Genomic DNA, 17,801 nt, shown 5'->3' on the forward strand with positions numbered 1-17,801 from the left:
GCTTTAGCATCATTCCTTCCAAAGAACACCCAGGACTGATCTCCTTCAGAATGGACTGGTTGGATCTCCTTGCAGTCTAAGGGACTCTCAAGAGTCTTCTTCAACACCACAGTTCCTTAAAGGTGCTTAGTGTAGCCATATCTTTATATAAGAGAAATTAAAAAGTGAAAATAAATCTCATTTCAAAATTTTTTTAAAAGACCAAATGCAAAATGTTAAGCTAGGTTTGTCTTTTATAAATGTGCCTTGTTTAAGGGAAATTCAATACATAAATTATCCTAGAAATAGATGAATTAGAGCAGGCTGTTATAAGGACATCTGATTGCTTACCTTAAATAATAATTCATGAAAACCCCTTTAAATAATAAATGTTTCACTGTGGTTTTAAATACCTCCTTTTAGCAAAATTTGATTTTCATGTGTTTCTTTGAGAACTTCTACCATAATTTTCATCTGCAGATGAAAAGTCAAACTTTGTGCATTTTATCTAAAATAAATAAATAGCTTCACACTTTAATGGAGCCTATAGTTGGTGGAGGTTGCTGTGAACTTCAGAGGGATGACTAATTCGGTTATGTAAACACAACAGGCATTATGCCAGAGACAACAAATACTTATATCTTGGGAGAAACAACAAAGACTGTAGAATTTATAACTATCTCAAAATTAGCACTGGTACTTTATGATATTAATAAATAGACACAATTCACACCATCACCATTAGTGTTTGATATATATTGTACACACACACAAAGACAGAATGAATAGATCCAATTAAACAAATACTGGAAATATACTTAGGTCATAATTTTTTGTGTGATCAATGCACACCCAAACTGCTATTTATTCAGTGGTCTTGTGCTTTATGACATTAATGTACTCCTCAAGTCAATGTTCTGTAAAATCGTTTTAAATCTCGAATGAATCCTTCAATAAAATAATGAAACCTTTTGTTATGTACAGTTTTATTTAATGGTGTTGCTTGTCTATATCTTGTATGTTGAATTTTTTCATAGCTTAACAGTATTCAGAGACATGCAGACAGGTAGATACATCAGTTTTTTTTTTTTTCCTATTTTCAGGCTCATTATTTTGTAATATGCAACTTTTTCCAGAAACAGAATTGGATTTTTTTCCCTCAAATTCTAATGAGATACTAGAACCAAACATTGTGAAGAGTGTTCTATCCAGTAAAAAGGATCTGGATTTCTTATTCCTAAATAATGAATGATGTTGCATATATGAAATAAAAAGGCAGAAGATACAATCAAGTATTACATGTGCTTAATATATATTCATTTATTAATGCATATGCCAGAGAATTGCATTGAACTATGCATTTGAAGACATTATTAACAAAGCACTTGCCTATCAATTTAACATAAATTAGTGGATCTTGCTGTCTGTGGTTTCACACCCAGTAACAGCATGGTTCTGGGAGTCATGATACTTTTCACTTATTCTTAACATATTGGACCAGCTTGTTCACAAAGCAGTCATTGTTAACAGGGTCTTTTTTCTGCATGTATATGTTGCCCACTAACAGTTATGACCATAAGTTACAATTACAAAGTACTGTTCTATAGCCAACTATTTAGGTACAGACTCTAAAAAGTCAAACCATAAAAATAGAGAAAGTGCAAATATTTATAAACTATTTCATATTCAAAATCCAACCTAGTTATATTTTTATCTACTGAGCTGTAATAAGTTGTTTTCCTATTGCATTGTATGCATCTTGGGCTTATAAATAACATAAATTACAAAATTGTAAGCAATTTGTTTAGACATCATTTTACATTTTTCACTAAATAGCTGAAGACATGACTTTTTTCTCCAGTGCAATATATAATAATGCTGCATTCAGTACAAATTGTTGAGTATTTCTAAAAAGGAAACATTTAACTGATGATAGCACTCAGTAAAGAAGGAGTTAGTCATAACTGTCAGAAGGAAAACACTAACGGTATAGGTAATTATCATAGGTAATTTTAAGAAACAATCCTTCCATTGTACTTCTAAACCAATAATCCTATGACTTTCTAAAGAATGAAATTTGGTAAAGCCAAGACATAATGCTAGATGGCAAATGCTTCAACTTACCTCTTTTTTTCTTTTTTTTTTTTTTTTTACAAATGTGATGTGACCTTGGCAGTTTTAAGGAACAAAGTTTTGTTGATATATCAAACATGTTAACAAACTATTTAGCATTGCTTTGCATAAGTTTGCTTTAAGAGCATTTCTTCACAGTGATATTTCAGAAAGGTTGGAAACCGGTCAGCATAAAATATTTCCCACCTTTTCTATTTTATTTTGTATGCAAAAATCATCACAATATATCCGCAACTATAAAATTACAAATGCTTTCTAGAAGTAACTGCATTTCTAGTCATGGTAGAAAAGGGTATTTGTAAGACATCTATTATGAGGTAAGTCTAAATAAAACAATCTGAGTAACAAATGATTTCATATCCACCAGATATGTAAACCAATGTAACAAGGATAACTAACGGACAAACTCAAAAGACTGTGTTTTAGTATGTTTAATGGATGAGAAATTGGTAACGAAATAAACATTTTAAAAGATACTCTGGATATTCCACTTAACATCATGATTTTGGCACTTCATGGAACATTTCTCAAAGACCAGAATTGGTATAAAAGTTCTGCAGTTTTCGCACACACCTTGTAGACACTGTACTTGAGCACTGGCAAACACTGAAATGTAGTGAAATAAACATTCCCCTGTATTTGCACATGCATGCAGTAGTCAAACAGAGTTTGTGAGTTCTCAGAGATGCTATCTTAGGGTATGGTATTGTTTCAAGCACTCTCTTCAGCAGATCTTGTTTCAGATTTAAGTCTTACAAATTCTTTAGCCACATCGTCACTGGTCCTCTGAGAGAGGATTCTAAGGATAGTCAGACCGGTTTCATCCATAGAGACATTTTTCAAAAGGGGATACCATGCCCCATAGCTCCCCTTTTCGGCTATATTCTGGAGCTGAATTACTGTCATTCCGATAATTCGATCTTCTCTGGCAAAGCAGTAATCTTTAACCGAAAGGTGGAGTTCATAGGCCCCTGGGCGGTTTTCTTTACTCAGGGTGCTGTGTGGATTAAAAACAGGGATTTTGAGCATTTTCAAATAGGGATCGATATTGTTCTAATAGACTGTGGAAAATTTTATATATTGTTTAGAATGCTGTATTGGCAAATAAAGTATCACTGCATTTTAACTCTGCAAATATTCTTTAAATTTTCCTTAGAATGTATTTACATTGCTATTACTCAGCAATCTAACTTAAAAACTCCTTCTTTTCCTAGATAGAAATAGAAAATCAATTTAAAAATGCTTGACTGCCCCCTGATGTTAAGGATATTACTAGAAACTCGAATTAAAATATTATGTTGTCATTAATCATTGGGGGCAAGGTCTCCCCAGTGATATAGGGGTAGGAGGGGCTACTAAGGGTCATGGAAGCCAGGCTGGGGGGAGGGGTACCTTTTGGAAGAGTTTCTGTGCCATTGTTTCAACATCCATTATTACCAATTCCTTGCTCTACCTCAGACTCCTGGATAAGCTATTATATGTAGGAGCCTTTTCTCAGGGAAATGCACTGCTCAGACTATCAAGCACTATTCATAAGATGCTAAATTGGATACAAATCTCCAGAGTAAATCAGTTCCACCAGTGCCTGGTGCTTCAATGCCAGTGCTTTCATATGGCAACTGTTAGACCTGTCAAGGTTGGGGCTGAGGCTAGCCTCTTCTAATAACGACCCTAGACAGCCTGTCAATGCAGAACTGAACCTAATGAAGAAGGCTGGGCAGTGAAATGCTGAGGATAATACCCCCTGTCCCTTATTTTAATTCCTCCTCAGATAGTCCTGACTTTCTAATGAATGCACTTCTATTCCTCAGTGGTACAAGCTTCCAGATTCCTTCCTTTTCTAAGTGACTTTTTTCTGATCAAATATTTTGCCAGGTGAGACTTTTGTTTCCGAGACATGGACAACTAAACTGTGTACTTATTTAAAGACAGTCTGAATGACACTCAGGAAAATGGAATCTTGGGGGGGTGTGCTAAAGAATAGAATGGCAAAATATGACAGGCTCTGGGACTTCTTGTGAATTAAAATGAGTCAAAATGCTGCCTTTTCCCCAGAATCGTGGTCTTGGTAGCTCATCACATTATATCTGAATTTTGCATTATTCAGGTATTCCTAGAACTTTTTGGAAGACTTTTTAATTGGATCAAATTTTTTTGTGTAATTTGGAGGAGTAGGTAGGTGAACTCTTGTGAGCTGATTTGTTAGCAGGCATTATTAGAACCTTTTTAATAGATGTAGTAGGATAGTTAAGTTTTAATGAGTGGTAAGAGTTAATTATTTAGAAAACAGAGTGCTGAAAGGTCTCTGGGAAACCAAGAATACGAAATAACAAAGAATCAAAGCTGTAAGGGAAGCTTGGTAAGTGTGCGTGTGTGCATATGTATGTGTGTGTGTGTGTGTGTGTGTGTGTGTGTGTGTGTGTGTATGTGTATCAAAGGCCCTAGGGCTTTGTCTCATGTTCCCTCCCCCTTGGCTTCCTATCTGTCCCTAGGTCAGCTCATCTAGATTTGTAGAATTAATTACATCTATATACAGATAATTCTCAATTTATGTCTAACCATATATTTGATATGTCCTCTTGGATGTACAATACCTATCTCTAGATTAATAGATTTAAAAGAAAGTCTTTGCTTTCCTCATGGCCTGTCCCTACTCTCCCATCTCAGCAAGTGAATATCTACCCAACTGCTTATGCCAAAACCTAGGAGTCATCCTTGACTTCTTTCAGTGCCAGATAACTTCCGTTTGCTCCACCTGCATTCTTCTCCTTGTACTTTGCAGGAGGATGCTGACCTGTGAGGACTGCACCCACTGAGTTTCTCTGTGCTCTGGCTTCCAGCGGGGTTTAGCCAAAAGAGCATCATTGGAAAGTCAGAGATAACGATGCAAGTGAGGGCAGACTTTATTTCTTTGGCTTCTTGCCTGTGAGGCTCCTCAAGTAAGCTGTCTGTCTCCACAGAAGGTCACTTTTCTAGTGAGTGAGTGACTACATAGGAAGTTTTCACAGTCCCAATTTTAGTAACAGCTCTTCTCCTTTAGGTGCCGTGGTGTAATAACCTGGCTACAACTAGCCCCATTATTTTCTCAGGTTCCTATTTAAAAGTCAGAGAGGCTTCCCTGAACACTTCATCTTAGCAGCCAATGGACCACCCTATCATGCTGTTTAATGCTATGCTTAGTATTCACTATCATATGACAGCTTTTTATTTGTTTATGATTTTGTTTATCAAGTTTTCTTAATATCTAGAGTGTGACTTTCATGAGAGCAAAGCCATCCTGTTACAGTTTTCTTCATTTGCCTTGGATCAGTGATGAACAGGAATCCTTAAACATACAGGTTTCACTCTCCTTAGCAAAGCCCGGTGCCATTCCTACTCTGTGAGTCCCCCGTAAATGTAGCTGTACAAGGCCTATTTCCTGGTTGGAAAATGGAGCTGGGTTATAACTTACAACTGAAATGTTTCATTATACTTTGGTGACCATGTGTTGCTTTTTGTTTTTGTGCCTTGTTTTCTCTTCTTGTCTCCGAGGTTGGGTCCCAGCATACAGACTTCCACAAAGGGGCGGAACATTGCCGTGGTCTGCCAGTTTAAGTCATTAATAGCAATCACTAAAAAATAGAAGGAAAACGAAAGGAATATAAAGTGTTAGCAAACCCATGTGTGGAATCCTAGGCTTTCCCTTTGATCTTTAAAGTGGATATTTATTTTTAAAAATGATGTATGAAGCTGTAACTTGCATTTAATAACACCCTAACCCCACTGACTAGGACTAGGAAAAACAATTCTCTCTCTGGACTGCATGCTTGATAGGGCTTTCAGCTCTAAGCCATGTGGTGTTGGGATGGCAAAAAGCTGTAATTAAAATGATAATTGTTACTACTGAAAAGTTATGACTTTTGTTTAGGTGACAACATGATGTTTCTCATATTAAAATTATGACTGTTTATGAAATATTTAGAAAATATACAGAAAGTAGATTAAAAGAAAAATTTATAATTTTATCACTCAGAAGAAACGACTGTTAATATTTTGGTGTGATGTTTTCAATCCTTATATACAGAATAGGATCATAATGTGTTGCAGTCTTAAAAATATTTTCATTTTTTTAGTCCATCATGGATAGCATTGTAATTCATTATATATCTTCCAGTTGCAAATATTTAATTGTGTGTAGATTTCATTCAATATTTCAACAAATCACTTGTTGCATATTATGGCAGTTTCCTAATTTCAGGCATCATAAATAATACTTAAGTGAACATTCTTATACATACATCTTCACTCATTCTTTAATGATGGTGATAATATCCTTAAGGAGGTGTCTTATAATTAAACTTGCTCATTCAGGAGGTTCATAAAACCTCTAGCATTTGGTATATACATCAGCAAAATATTTTTGAAAAATGTTTAACAACACTGGCATATATAGTCATGCCCATTTATCTGTATGCTTACTAATACCGTATATAATCTATTATATACCATAACAGTGTTAGTTTAGGTAGTGAAACTTTGAAATATATTAGAAGGCCATGCTTTTGATTCAAATAGATACTATTTAAAGTGCCTGTCCATGATAATATAAAAATAGAACATGGTTCTATTGAGAAAAGTAATAATCATTAAATTACATCTTCAAAATGACCCCTAAATTCAGATTTCATTTTTCTAATATAAAGCCAATTGATTCAACCACCCATTAAAAAAAAAATCAAACCAGTTGCTGAAAATCACATAGAAAAAGTAGGTAGATTATGTGGATAGTAAGAATGTACTGAGTTAACATCTAAAATGTCATTGGTAAGTTGGAGGCAACAACAGCCTCAACCATAGAGAACATAGTCGTACAGTTCTGAAATGTAATTATCAATGTATTTTAACTATTTAGACTTTTCAAGTAATATAGGTTAAATATTTATGCTATTAATTTCTTTTGTTTTAAATCAAAAGTTTTGTATTCATGAAGGTATTCTAAGCATGCCCTAAAATAATTTAATATAGATTTTAAAAAACAGAGTTTCCAGAAAAAACATTTTGGATATAATTATTTTTTGAGAGGTTAAAGTCTTATAGGCTGTTTGATCTACCTGAACCCAAAATATACCTTTTACAGTGACTTTATGCTCTCCGGTTCCTGGAGTGGTGGTGATGTCCACATGAACAGATATCTGACCCACTGAATCTTTGGAGGGGCGACCTGCAAATCAGCAAAAGTTTACTGGCCTGACCTTCCAGACCACTTAATAAGGGACATTGATATTCTGTGCATCGGGAACTTTAAAGTGTGATCGTGGAAACAAATGGTTCTTTTTGTTAACAGCACATAATAGATACTGATACATGTTCACTAAGTTAGATTTGCTATGCAGGTTTGAGTCTTGGGTATAATCATATTAAGCCCATTTAGCTAAACTTTCACACAGTCCTCAGATACCATAAGGCATCCTATTAGTATTACTATTGTTAAAAAGAAAAAAAAAAACTTGAAGTTGCCTTACTCTAGGCACTTAATAAAGCTCTCCTTGTCACTTACGTATGAAGATGTATCACTGCCCTTCATTCCTTTCTGAAGTGCTCTTCTTGGGTGTGCCGCACCAGAGCACCAAGGATACAGAGATGGCTCTACAGAGCACCTGCCCTCATGAGGCCCAGACTCAGACCAGGGAAGAGCAACACACACACACTGCTGCATATCGTGTGATATATTCTAAACAGGTACACTTATAATTTGATGATTATAAAAAGGATTAATCAATTCCACCCTGATAAAAGTTAGTCAAGGGTTAGGAATGTTGTATTGAAAAGTGCCTGTGATTTAGGCACTTGGAATTCAAATCATAGTCATGCCACATCTGGTTCTGTGATCAGAATTTGCCATGTTCTCAAGTCTTGGTTTTCTTATTTGTAAAATAGGGATAATTGCATCAACCTCATATACACACAAACACACATCTATTAACATATCATCTATAAACATACACATTTTTTTCTCAAATAGAAACACACACTCTAATTATCCTTTACCTTACCTTTGTCTTTTTACCTAAAAATGTATTAAGATCATTCCATTTCCACATATACAAAGCTATGTCCCACTCTTTAATATGGTCTGGAATATCACAGCATTAACTGCAAAGTCAAGGTTTCATGAATACTTGCTTAAAAAAAAATCTGCTTACAAATAATGAAAACATTAAAATATTTAAAATAATATTTAGCCCTTATTCCACTATATGGACATACCATTATTTATTTAAACACACTTTGGTGGTTTCTAGTCTCTTGCTCTTATGAACTATAACAAATAATTACTTTTCATGTTTACAAGTTTATAGTATAATTTCTAGAAATGGTATTTATCAAAGGTAGGTGGAACCTCATTTTGCCCAACAGAGATTTTAACCATTTGCAATATATATGAGATTAATAAGAATCTTATTTTCATGAAATAAATGGCTAATGACTAAGCAGAAAAGAAGAGATTCTAAGAGACTTTCAGTTTCTAACTTGAGAAAAAAAATCACTACATTTCAGCCAGAACCTCTTAACAGGATCTACTGAGAAAACCTGGTTCACCACAAGCACCACTCTCAGCCCGACCCTGCCCCAACCATTTGTTAATAAAAGGACTGAAAGACAGAAAGTGATCACTTCGGGCATTAGCCAAGGAGCTGCTCATTGCTTGTGAGAAGTGTTTCCTTTTCCTGAAGTGAAGAAAATTCCAAGAGAAGTACTCTGAAAGTGCCAGCTAGATGAGCATTTCATTTTTTAATTGGCTGCCTACTTAGCAGACAGTATGACCTGAGCACGGCCAAGTGTGTGCTGGGACCTCCCTCTCTGCTTAAGGTCACAGTTGCTGAGAAATATGGGAGATGGCTCCTGAATGGGCTTGAAGTGCCAGTGTTTGGGGACAAGAGAGGGAAAATGTGACCATAGGCTCTGATTTTATCAGGGATTGTCAACAACATGGTGAAGAGGCAAGCATCTCAAAGGAATGTATGTGCCCATACACCCAGGTGGGGTGCAGCAGGAAAAAGTGGCTAGGTCTTGAGTTTTGGAAGAGTTCATCGATGCCCTGGGGAACTACTTGAAAATACATTTCACACCAGCCAGTTCTACCAAGCTTGTTCTTCCGCTAAGAGAAGGATCTGGAAAAGTTCTACTACTAACTGAGTAGACAGTGACCCTTAGATAGATAATGACTACTAATGGTCAGCATTGCAGTTTTTTTTTTATTTATTTACTTATTTTTAATTGAAGGATAATTGCCTTACAATATTGTGTTGGCTTAAATAAAGACTCATCTGTCTCTTTTCTCTCTTTCTCTCTTCCTCAATATCATGGAAATTGCCACCAGGAGAAAGAGGAACAGTGCACATCAGAGAAGCCACGGCTTCCTCCTTCTCCTTTCCTCCTTCTACTGCTAGAGTCACTATTTTCCCCTGTTTGTAGAGAGAGAAAGAGAGCTTTTAATCCAATAACTGACTAAAACTTTAACGTGGGCAGAACAACATCTTAAAAACCTGAATAACCTTCTAACAGTGCACGTAACTAACATGGTGTGTACCCGGATGTTGATATCAGTAAGGGAGGTGTCTATGCAGTAGAAAGTAGGACACATAAGAGGGACTGGTAATATTTTTTGGGAAAATTAAATAGTTTGACATCATCCCTAAACTGGTGACATCCTTGTGATATGAAGAATAGAACATATCTTGCCATTATTTAAGTCTCCTTTTGTGTATTCTAATTATGCTTTACATTTTTCTTCATGTCAATCTTGAACAGTTAAAAAGCTTATTCCTAGTTATTACATCTCATTCTATTTTAAATGGGATCCCTTTTCCATTATATTGGATAACAGGAAGGCTAGTGATTTTTGTATATTTTTTTATTCAGCCAACTGAATTTTTAATGAAATATTTTCATTACTCGTTTTGAGTTTTGTAAGTATACACATGTATTATTTTCAATGAATTACACTTCTCCTGTCCAGTTTTTATACCTCTTAATATTTGCCTTGGCTAATTTTATTGGCTTATATTTGTAATACTACATGCCATGACAGTGTTAAAAGTGGATATGTTTGTTATCCTTCACTTGGCTCTCCAGATTCATTTTTCACCCTTCTCCACTCTGTCCTCTGCCCCTAGATGGACAAGTCAGTGGTCTCTATGCTCTATAGATGGTGAGAAGTCCTGGCAAGATATGCGAAAGAGGCAGTAGACTCAGGTCAGATATTTATTTCTTTAGTTTCCTTCCTATGGTGTCACCATTTTGCTGGAAGAATCTTGCAACCAAAAAGGCGACATTGCCCTCACCATCCCTCAGCAGGTGAGTCTCATTCCTGGTTCTAGGAGCTTTTTCCTCCCTTGTTATTTGTCAGTGAGGTTAGTTTACTACTCTTTCTGGTCTCTCTTTATCCTGCCCATCTGTTGTCCATAGTTTCTCCACTGAGTCTTTTTCAAGTGTGGGTGTGCCATCTGATTCCTTCTGTAACCTTGGCTAATAGAGTTAACATCTTTGATTTGTTCATAACTTTAATGGAAGTGTCCCTGGTATTTTTGTAATATTCTTAGGTCTTGAACATTGAGACAATCTTGGTGGGGGATAAGATGTAAAATATGGGCATTCACTGTTTAACAACGATTATCATGATGGATTTCTTTCAGGGGAGAAAATGCTTTAAGAGGCTCTTGAAGGTTTAGTTTCTGAAATTCACTTTTTTTTTAGACAGAGAAGCAAGAAATAGCATGTTCCCATATGTGGATGCATAAAACAGAATGGTGTGTCCTGGAAACTGTGAGGAGTTCAGGATGTATGGAGCATAGATGAAGTAACAATAGGGAATGTTAGAGAAAATGTTGGTACTTTGAATGTCATTTAAAAATTGTTAGACGTTATCTTGGAGCTACTGAGAAGTCTTTTAAGATTTTGGCTATGGGTGGCATAGTCAAATTTAGGTTTTGAAAGAATTTGTCTCATCTGTATAAAAGATCATTTTTTAATCACTGCAATCCCTTTTGGAAAACCTCCTACTTGCATCCTATTATACCTTGAGTCAAATCCCAAAACACGGCCCTTTGCTAGGATGCTCCTGATGACCTCTCCTTCATCAGCACTTCTGGTCCATACTGTCTTTGGCTTAATTTTTTCAAACCTTTCTTTATGTTTTCATCAACTCAAAACAAATGTTTAGAACACCCTTCCTCCATTATCCAATGAAGCTCTGTCCAAATACCTCTACAATAAAATATTTTTTTTCTACTATTCTAGAAATAATCTGTGGTTATATTTTTGATCTCCTCAAACACTATTATACATAGACCACAATGTTTATGGTGCCCCTTGAATTATAAGACATGTATAACAAAGAATTAAATCCCTGGGCAATGAAACCAGACTTCCCTGATCATGAATCTGTCTGTCACACATTAACAGTTTAAAACTGTGAATTTGCATGTCCTTATTTGTAAAGTGTTGATAATCCCATCTACCTGGCAACATTATAACGAGGCTAAAAAAGGATAATTTTGAAAAATATGTAAGATATTATGTGCCTTGCACGTAAGAGCTGCTGGTAAATGGATCCAGGTTTATGATAATAATAATTCTTAAGAGTATTCCAAAGTTATTAAATACCTTGAAGATTCATAGAAAATTAGAGAGAAAAATCCATTGACACTATAGTTATCTAAATCAAATACTGCTGTAAGACAAAAGCAGAGTGACTAGAGTTTTCCCCAACAACTTTGGAATTCTTAGTTTCTTCAGTAAAATTTTCTGGGTTGAGTACACTAGAGATGGAAAGTTTTTAAGAGCCCTCATGTTGAATGTCTTTTAGGGAATATTCTTTCCCACTATGATGTAAAACCTTTCGTGAACCAAGAATTCCGTGAAATGAGTTTTCTTGATTGCTAAAGGTTATATGGTTTGTTTAACTATTGTTGAAATCACAGTAAATGAGAGAGTGAAAATGCATTCAGGTTGTGTATTTGTCTCTGTTGTTATACTAAAGATCAGAGTCTGCTCAGTATGTGGGTTTGTGATCAAGACTTTTATGGGTGATCATGTCAGTATTACCATAAGCAGTCATGGAGCAATGGCTGGTTTGTTTCCAGAGTAAACATCTAGAAGTGATGGTCAGGAAAGTTATTGATTTAACAAGTTTGTAAATGAGAAAAGCTTTCCATCAAAGCGCTCAGCAGGAGGTGCCATTTCTTCATCTGGGTTCCTAATCGGAAACTTTACCAAGGTAACTTATAGGCTTTGTGTTGTTATAGAATCTGATTTTTATTAGAAAATATATAAAACTTGAATTTGGAAAATATGTGCTCTTAGTTACAGAGGAGACATTTTATGCTGTTTGAAAACAACTAACAGCTATAGAAATGTGCCTAAAACTTTTTAAAAGGTACTCTAAATGCATAGGTACGATTTTCCCTTTCCCAAATTGCTGCTCTCTCATCATCCACTTGCACATCCTAACTCTGGGCCTGTGTGTGTTTTCTAAAAAATTTGAAGGATTCCACTGGTGGGAAAAAAAAACATGTTGAAAACCAAACTTATGTACTCAGCAATCCCCGAACAATTTTGAGGAAACCCTTGGGTGTAAAGATTTAGCAGAAAACACATTTCCTTTTTTTAAAAGAAGATGTGAAATTTACTGCTCAATCACGTCAAGCATAGTCTTGAGAGTTGCTTGTTTAATGTGCTACACCCCTAAAAAGTGGAATTAAAAATGGGACAGTTTTCTTACAGTTCTCAGTAGAAGCAACTAGTTTAAAAGGTTTTATTATTATTGTAAGTATTGTTTAATAGTCAGGCTATTCATAATTGTTACCTGAGAACTCCGGGTTTGTGCTTCCATGGCCTGGTGTTTATACCACTCCACAGCACCCATGTTATGCCTAGTATTGTAGATAATCAGGTAGATTTTTTCTTTCTAACTATATTCCATAATGGCAGGAAACCTCTATTAATAATAATAATCCATACTACTTATCTCTAATTCATATAATAAATAACATACTTTTGATATTTATTAAATGGCCAATTTATATTTATTCACTGATCAAATATGGGAGCAATCCTCATTTTGCACAATTTTATATTCTATGGTATGCCCAGATTTCAGTTCTTATAGTTTAGTTAAATAACACCCATTTCCCAATGACACATTCAAATTTCAGTTATCATGGCCTATTAAACACGTGTCCTTGCCTAAAGTACAAACTTTGCTGCTAGTAGTTCAGTCCACACGTCACCATATTAGTAACTGATAGGTATTATCATCACTGACCAATCACATCACTTCTTTTAAAGTCTGGTGACTGGTCACTGTGCCCCTGTTCAGTTCACACACAACAAAGTGCGTAGTTGTGTTGCTGCCTTGTTTCCTAAACCCATGTGACATTTTAAAAACCTGGATAATCAAGAGGGAACCGCCAGCCAAGAAAAAAAGTGGAATGAAGGAACAAAAAGTAATAACACTGGAGTGAAATTTGTATAGAATGTAAATGGACTAATAGAAAAAAAAATATTGACCTTGGGAATATTGACATTACTGCCAATAGGAGGGACCCTAGAGAGGCAGACAAGAAACTTAATGAAAGTGACCTTATTGACATAAATGAGAAAGATGATGAAGATGTCCTGGTGGAGGTGACATTGAAGAAAAACTTCACATTAAAGGAAGTCTGAGATATGTCAGTTACAGCATGGAAAGCAGGAAGGATAAATTGTCAGTGATTGATCCAAACTTTGGAATGGTAATTTGCCAAGGCACGGAAAAGAGGATCGTTCCTTATATTTACATGATGAGAAGAAAAAAGCAAGCACTGTTCACACTACTCTTGATAAGATTTTAAAAAGAAATGAAATGCTTTGATTCTCAGTGTTTCTAATGTTTCCAATTACAGCATATTAAGTGAATGTTTTACTATTTTTTTTAAATTTCCTTATACATTTCATTTCCTTATTCCTATATTTATAGCTGACAGCAAAAGGTTTTGTTTCTTTTGACGAAATATTTTTTAAAATCTTCATGGAATTATAATTTTCTCTATTATTAAGCAAGATTGCTTTGAACAGTTTCAGTTTACACAGTTATTCTTATGGTCCTACATTACTGTGCAAAGTGAAGACTGTACACGTTTGAGTTGATTCATTTAATACGCTTGCAGTTGCTAAAACTATGGAAGCAGCTTAACTCAGTCAGATGTGTTACATCTGTGTTGTACTGTGCAGTAGATATTTTTTCCCATTTGGTGGGGTTGGTTTGCTATAACCTTGATCTGATCCATCTGACATCTGTGCATGGCAAGATCTGTTGGTTGCCCATCCCAGCATAAAAATGGAATTGAATAAAGCATCTTCAAACTGAAGAAAGCATATATCAATGAATCAGCTATTTTCCAAAAAGAGAAAAAAAGGCAACATAAGAGATTTCCAATTTCAATGGGATGAAATATGAAAATAATCTAATATGGAGCTTTTTATTCAGCTATTTAACAATTTTATGAGCAGTTAATGAAAATTTAATCAGAGGTTATGCCTGTTACATAATCTTGTCAATTCTGAACCCATAGAAATTAGACTATTGTGCCTCAAATCAATCAACGGGCTTCTAGAATGTGTCCTTTGTCACCAACGTTATTGGATCATGAATACCAACCTCTATCTGGGAATGAGTCATGCTCTATGAGTAAACATTGGTAAAGGGAAGGAGAATGAAAGAACTACTTGTTTTATTTGAAGTTCTCTTTAGAAGAACAGCTTTTGATTAAAAAAAAAAAAACTTTTTGATAAGAGATCCTGATTACCATAAGACTGATATGCTGCTGCTAAGTCACTTCAGTCGTGTCCGACTCTGTGCGACCCCATAGACAGCAGCCCACTAGGCTCCTCCATCCCTGGGATTCTCCAGGAAAGAATCCTGGAGTGGGTTGCCATTTCCTCCTCCAATGCATGAAAGTGAAAAGTGAAAGTGAAGTCGCTCAGTCATGCCCGACTCTTAGCGACCCCATGGACTGCAGCCTAACAGGCTCCTCCGTCCATGGGATTTTCCAGGCAAGAGTACTGGAGTGGGTTGCCATTGCCTAATCTCCCTAATAGGATGAATCTCTCACTTAATGTAAGTTTAGTACATTTTGTGGAGGAGTGAATAATTTTAAAAGCAATTAGTAATGATTATGCATGTAATGTTTTAAATTGATAATTACCTTCAAGTCTCAATTAGTACCCTGTAGGATATTAGATTGGAGAAGGCAATGGCAACCCACTCCAGTGCTCTTGCCTGGAAACTCATGGATGGAGGAGCCTGGTAGGCTGCAGTCCATGGGGTCATGAAGAATCAGACATGACTGAGCGACTTCACTTTCACTTTTCACTTTCATGCATTGGAGAAGGAAATGGGAACCTACTCCAGCGTTCTTGTCTGGAGAATCCCAGGGATGGAGGAGCCTGGTAGGCTGCCATCTACGGGGTCGCACAGAGTTGGACACAACTGGAATGACTTAGCAGCAGCAGCAGCAGGATATTAGATGAAAAATATCACAGCTGCTCCAGTCATTTGTACACGTTTACCAAACTTCTTAAGCCCCTGACAAAGGGGTTTGAATCTGTCCTCATGGGACTCTGCTGGGAGCCTCATAAAAGGTGTGGAGAATTAAGGAGGAATGACCACTCTGGCAGTGTAGAATCAGTTTAGAATCAGCTGACCTGCTCTTCCTACCTTCAAGTCTAGGACTCCAGGTGGGAATAACTCACCTCTGTTCAGGCTTCTAGCTTGTTAGACATCATCCGAGGTGGTGGAAGTAGAAGAAACCAGGAAGTGGCTTGACTTAAACCCTGTTCCTCCTCTTATCCCTTCTTGTGCTTTCCTTCTCTGTTCTTTGCTCATTATCTCCCTGTCATTTAACATTTATATCTGAAGTAATTTATAGTAATGAGAACAATAATGGGTGCAATTTTTGACTACTTGTGTGTGCCAGGCATCGTGCTGAATACTTTAAGGATAAGATCTGGCTCTGGTATCAGATAAAGGTAGTGTGTGCATTTTACACAATGGGTGAAATTGGGCACAGATGTTAGTTGCCTGTCAAAGTCAGTAAATGGAAAACTGAGATTTGACCTCAGATCTCTGACATGCTGTGATGTTCTGAAATAGCTTCTCTTCTCCTCGTTCCCCTTCCCCTTTTCCTTTTTCACATCAAAGAGGAGAAAGTAAACTCTGTCTTGTTGTTGTTGCTGTTAATGGCATTTAAAGTCTTGCTGAGCTAAAAGGCAGAAAGGCAGAAATTGAAGACAGGGGACATACAGAATATGCTCTGTAAATGTTCCTTTCAGGAACATACAGAAAACATCTATATATTTTAAGATTATGTTTTTTGTGTGATAACACTTGGCTTTCATTTACAACTGTCTATATTAAGTCCCACAGTAATCATTCAAATGTATGTTTAAATTAATATTGCCTTCAGGGACTCTTATGATTTCATAGTTTTCTGTGTTTTATCCTTAAACTTACTATTGATTGAAACATTTTTATAGTGTTACTTTATATCAGTGAATTTCCATGGCTATAGCATCCTTAAAGTGTTGCTAAAAAATTAATCAGTGATTACTAAAATTTGAAATGTGTCAAATCCTAGAAGTAGTTACTGAAAGTTTAGTTATCCTAAAACTGAAATATTTTAGTATTGAAAAATATATAGTTTTAATGTTAGAAACAGTGTTGGTCTTGAAACTATTTGAGCCAATATCTTTGTTTCAGAGGTGAGGGAGTTGAGGCTAAGTGTCTCATATAAATATCCATAGCTGGGCAGCATCAGTGGTGGGTCTCATTATTTTCATTGAAGTTCTCCTTCCACTGACAAACTAGCTTGTCTCTAAAAAAGTCTTTTGGAATTCACACAATGGGACAGACTGTCAATGAATAGTAAAAATCTGGCAAATAGGTAGGATGTGGATGTGGATGACAATCAGTGCTTTTTTTTTCTAAGTGGAAACTCAGAAGTGGCAAAAATCAGAAAACCAAACTTTCAGTTCTGACTAGTGACTAAGAATTATTTCTAATCACTACGTGTGTCACTTGATCTGTTAGCATCTCTCTTTTAAGATCTATTCATTAGCACCACGACTGCTAGCAAACACTACTACCTGGGGGAGAATCGGATGAGAAAGATTACTCCCATACAGTAGTAGGCAGTATGTATTCACACCATAGAAATCACTTGTAGGTAAGAGATGAAAATAAGATCCATTGAGGGATGAGAGCCTTAGGCATATCTTTTCTTCTTGGTAGTCACTGACATCAATAAACATAATAGTAGAAACAGCTAGGTTAGATAAGGCTAGGGGCTGTACACTGCACCCCACCCCCCAGCTTCAAATGCTTGGATCTATCTGTAGCCAAAGTTTTTTGAAAAGTGGCTAAGGGTAATCCAGTTTACCTGAAATGTATGACCTGAATGGATCTTCTTATTTGAAAATAAGCTGAAGAATTGATGCTTTTGAACTGTGGTGTTGGAGAAGACTCTTGAGAGTTTCTTGGATTGCAGGGAGATCAAACCAGTCAATCCTAAAGGAAATCAGTGCCGAATATTCATTGGAAGGACTGATGCTGAAGCTGAAACTCCGATACTTTGGCCACCTGATATGAAGAACTGACTCATTGGAAAAGA

General features: G+C 36.0%; 1 protein-coding gene and 2 long non-coding RNA genes across 5 annotated transcripts in view; 1 reads left to right on the top strand and 2 right to left on the bottom strand.

Moving 5' to 3' along the window:
* Positions 1-12,072, top strand: part of LOC129621446 (uncharacterized) — an 82,420-nt gene extending 70,348 nt beyond the window's left edge. The window contains exon 6 of the long non-coding RNA XR_008699363.1: positions 7,229-12,072. This is a non-coding gene — a long non-coding RNA (uncharacterized LOC129621446). The remainder of the gene's footprint in view (positions 1-7,228) is intronic.
* Positions 1,275-17,801, bottom strand: part of UNC13C (unc-13 homolog C) — an 860,874-nt gene continuing 844,347 nt past the window's right edge. For all 3 annotated transcript variants that reach the window (XM_055537914.1, XM_055537913.1, XM_055537912.1), the window contains 3 exons: positions 7,220-7,312; positions 5,564-5,723; positions 1,275-3,109 (listed from right to left, as the gene is read on the bottom strand). In XM_055537914.1, the coding sequence (XP_055393889.1) occupies positions 2,824-3,109; positions 5,564-5,723; positions 7,220-7,312 (539 nt within the window). In that variant the 3' untranslated portion in view covers positions 1,275-2,823. The remainder of the gene's footprint in view (positions 3,110-5,563; positions 5,724-7,219; positions 7,313-17,801) is intronic.
* Positions 15,895-17,637, bottom strand: LOC129621449 (uncharacterized). Its single transcript, XR_008699365.1, has 3 exons — positions 17,571-17,637; positions 17,278-17,425; positions 15,895-16,394 (listed from the first exon to the last, which is right to left on the bottom strand). It is a non-coding gene; the product is annotated as an uncharacterized LOC129621449 (long non-coding RNA).

The sequence above is a fragment of the Bubalus kerabau genome, chromosome 10 (assembly GCF_029407905.1).
Source record: "Bubalus kerabau isolate K-KA32 ecotype Philippines breed swamp buffalo chromosome 10, PCC_UOA_SB_1v2, whole genome shotgun sequence".
Taxonomy (NCBI): domain Eukaryota; kingdom Metazoa; phylum Chordata; class Mammalia; order Artiodactyla; family Bovidae; genus Bubalus; species Bubalus kerabau.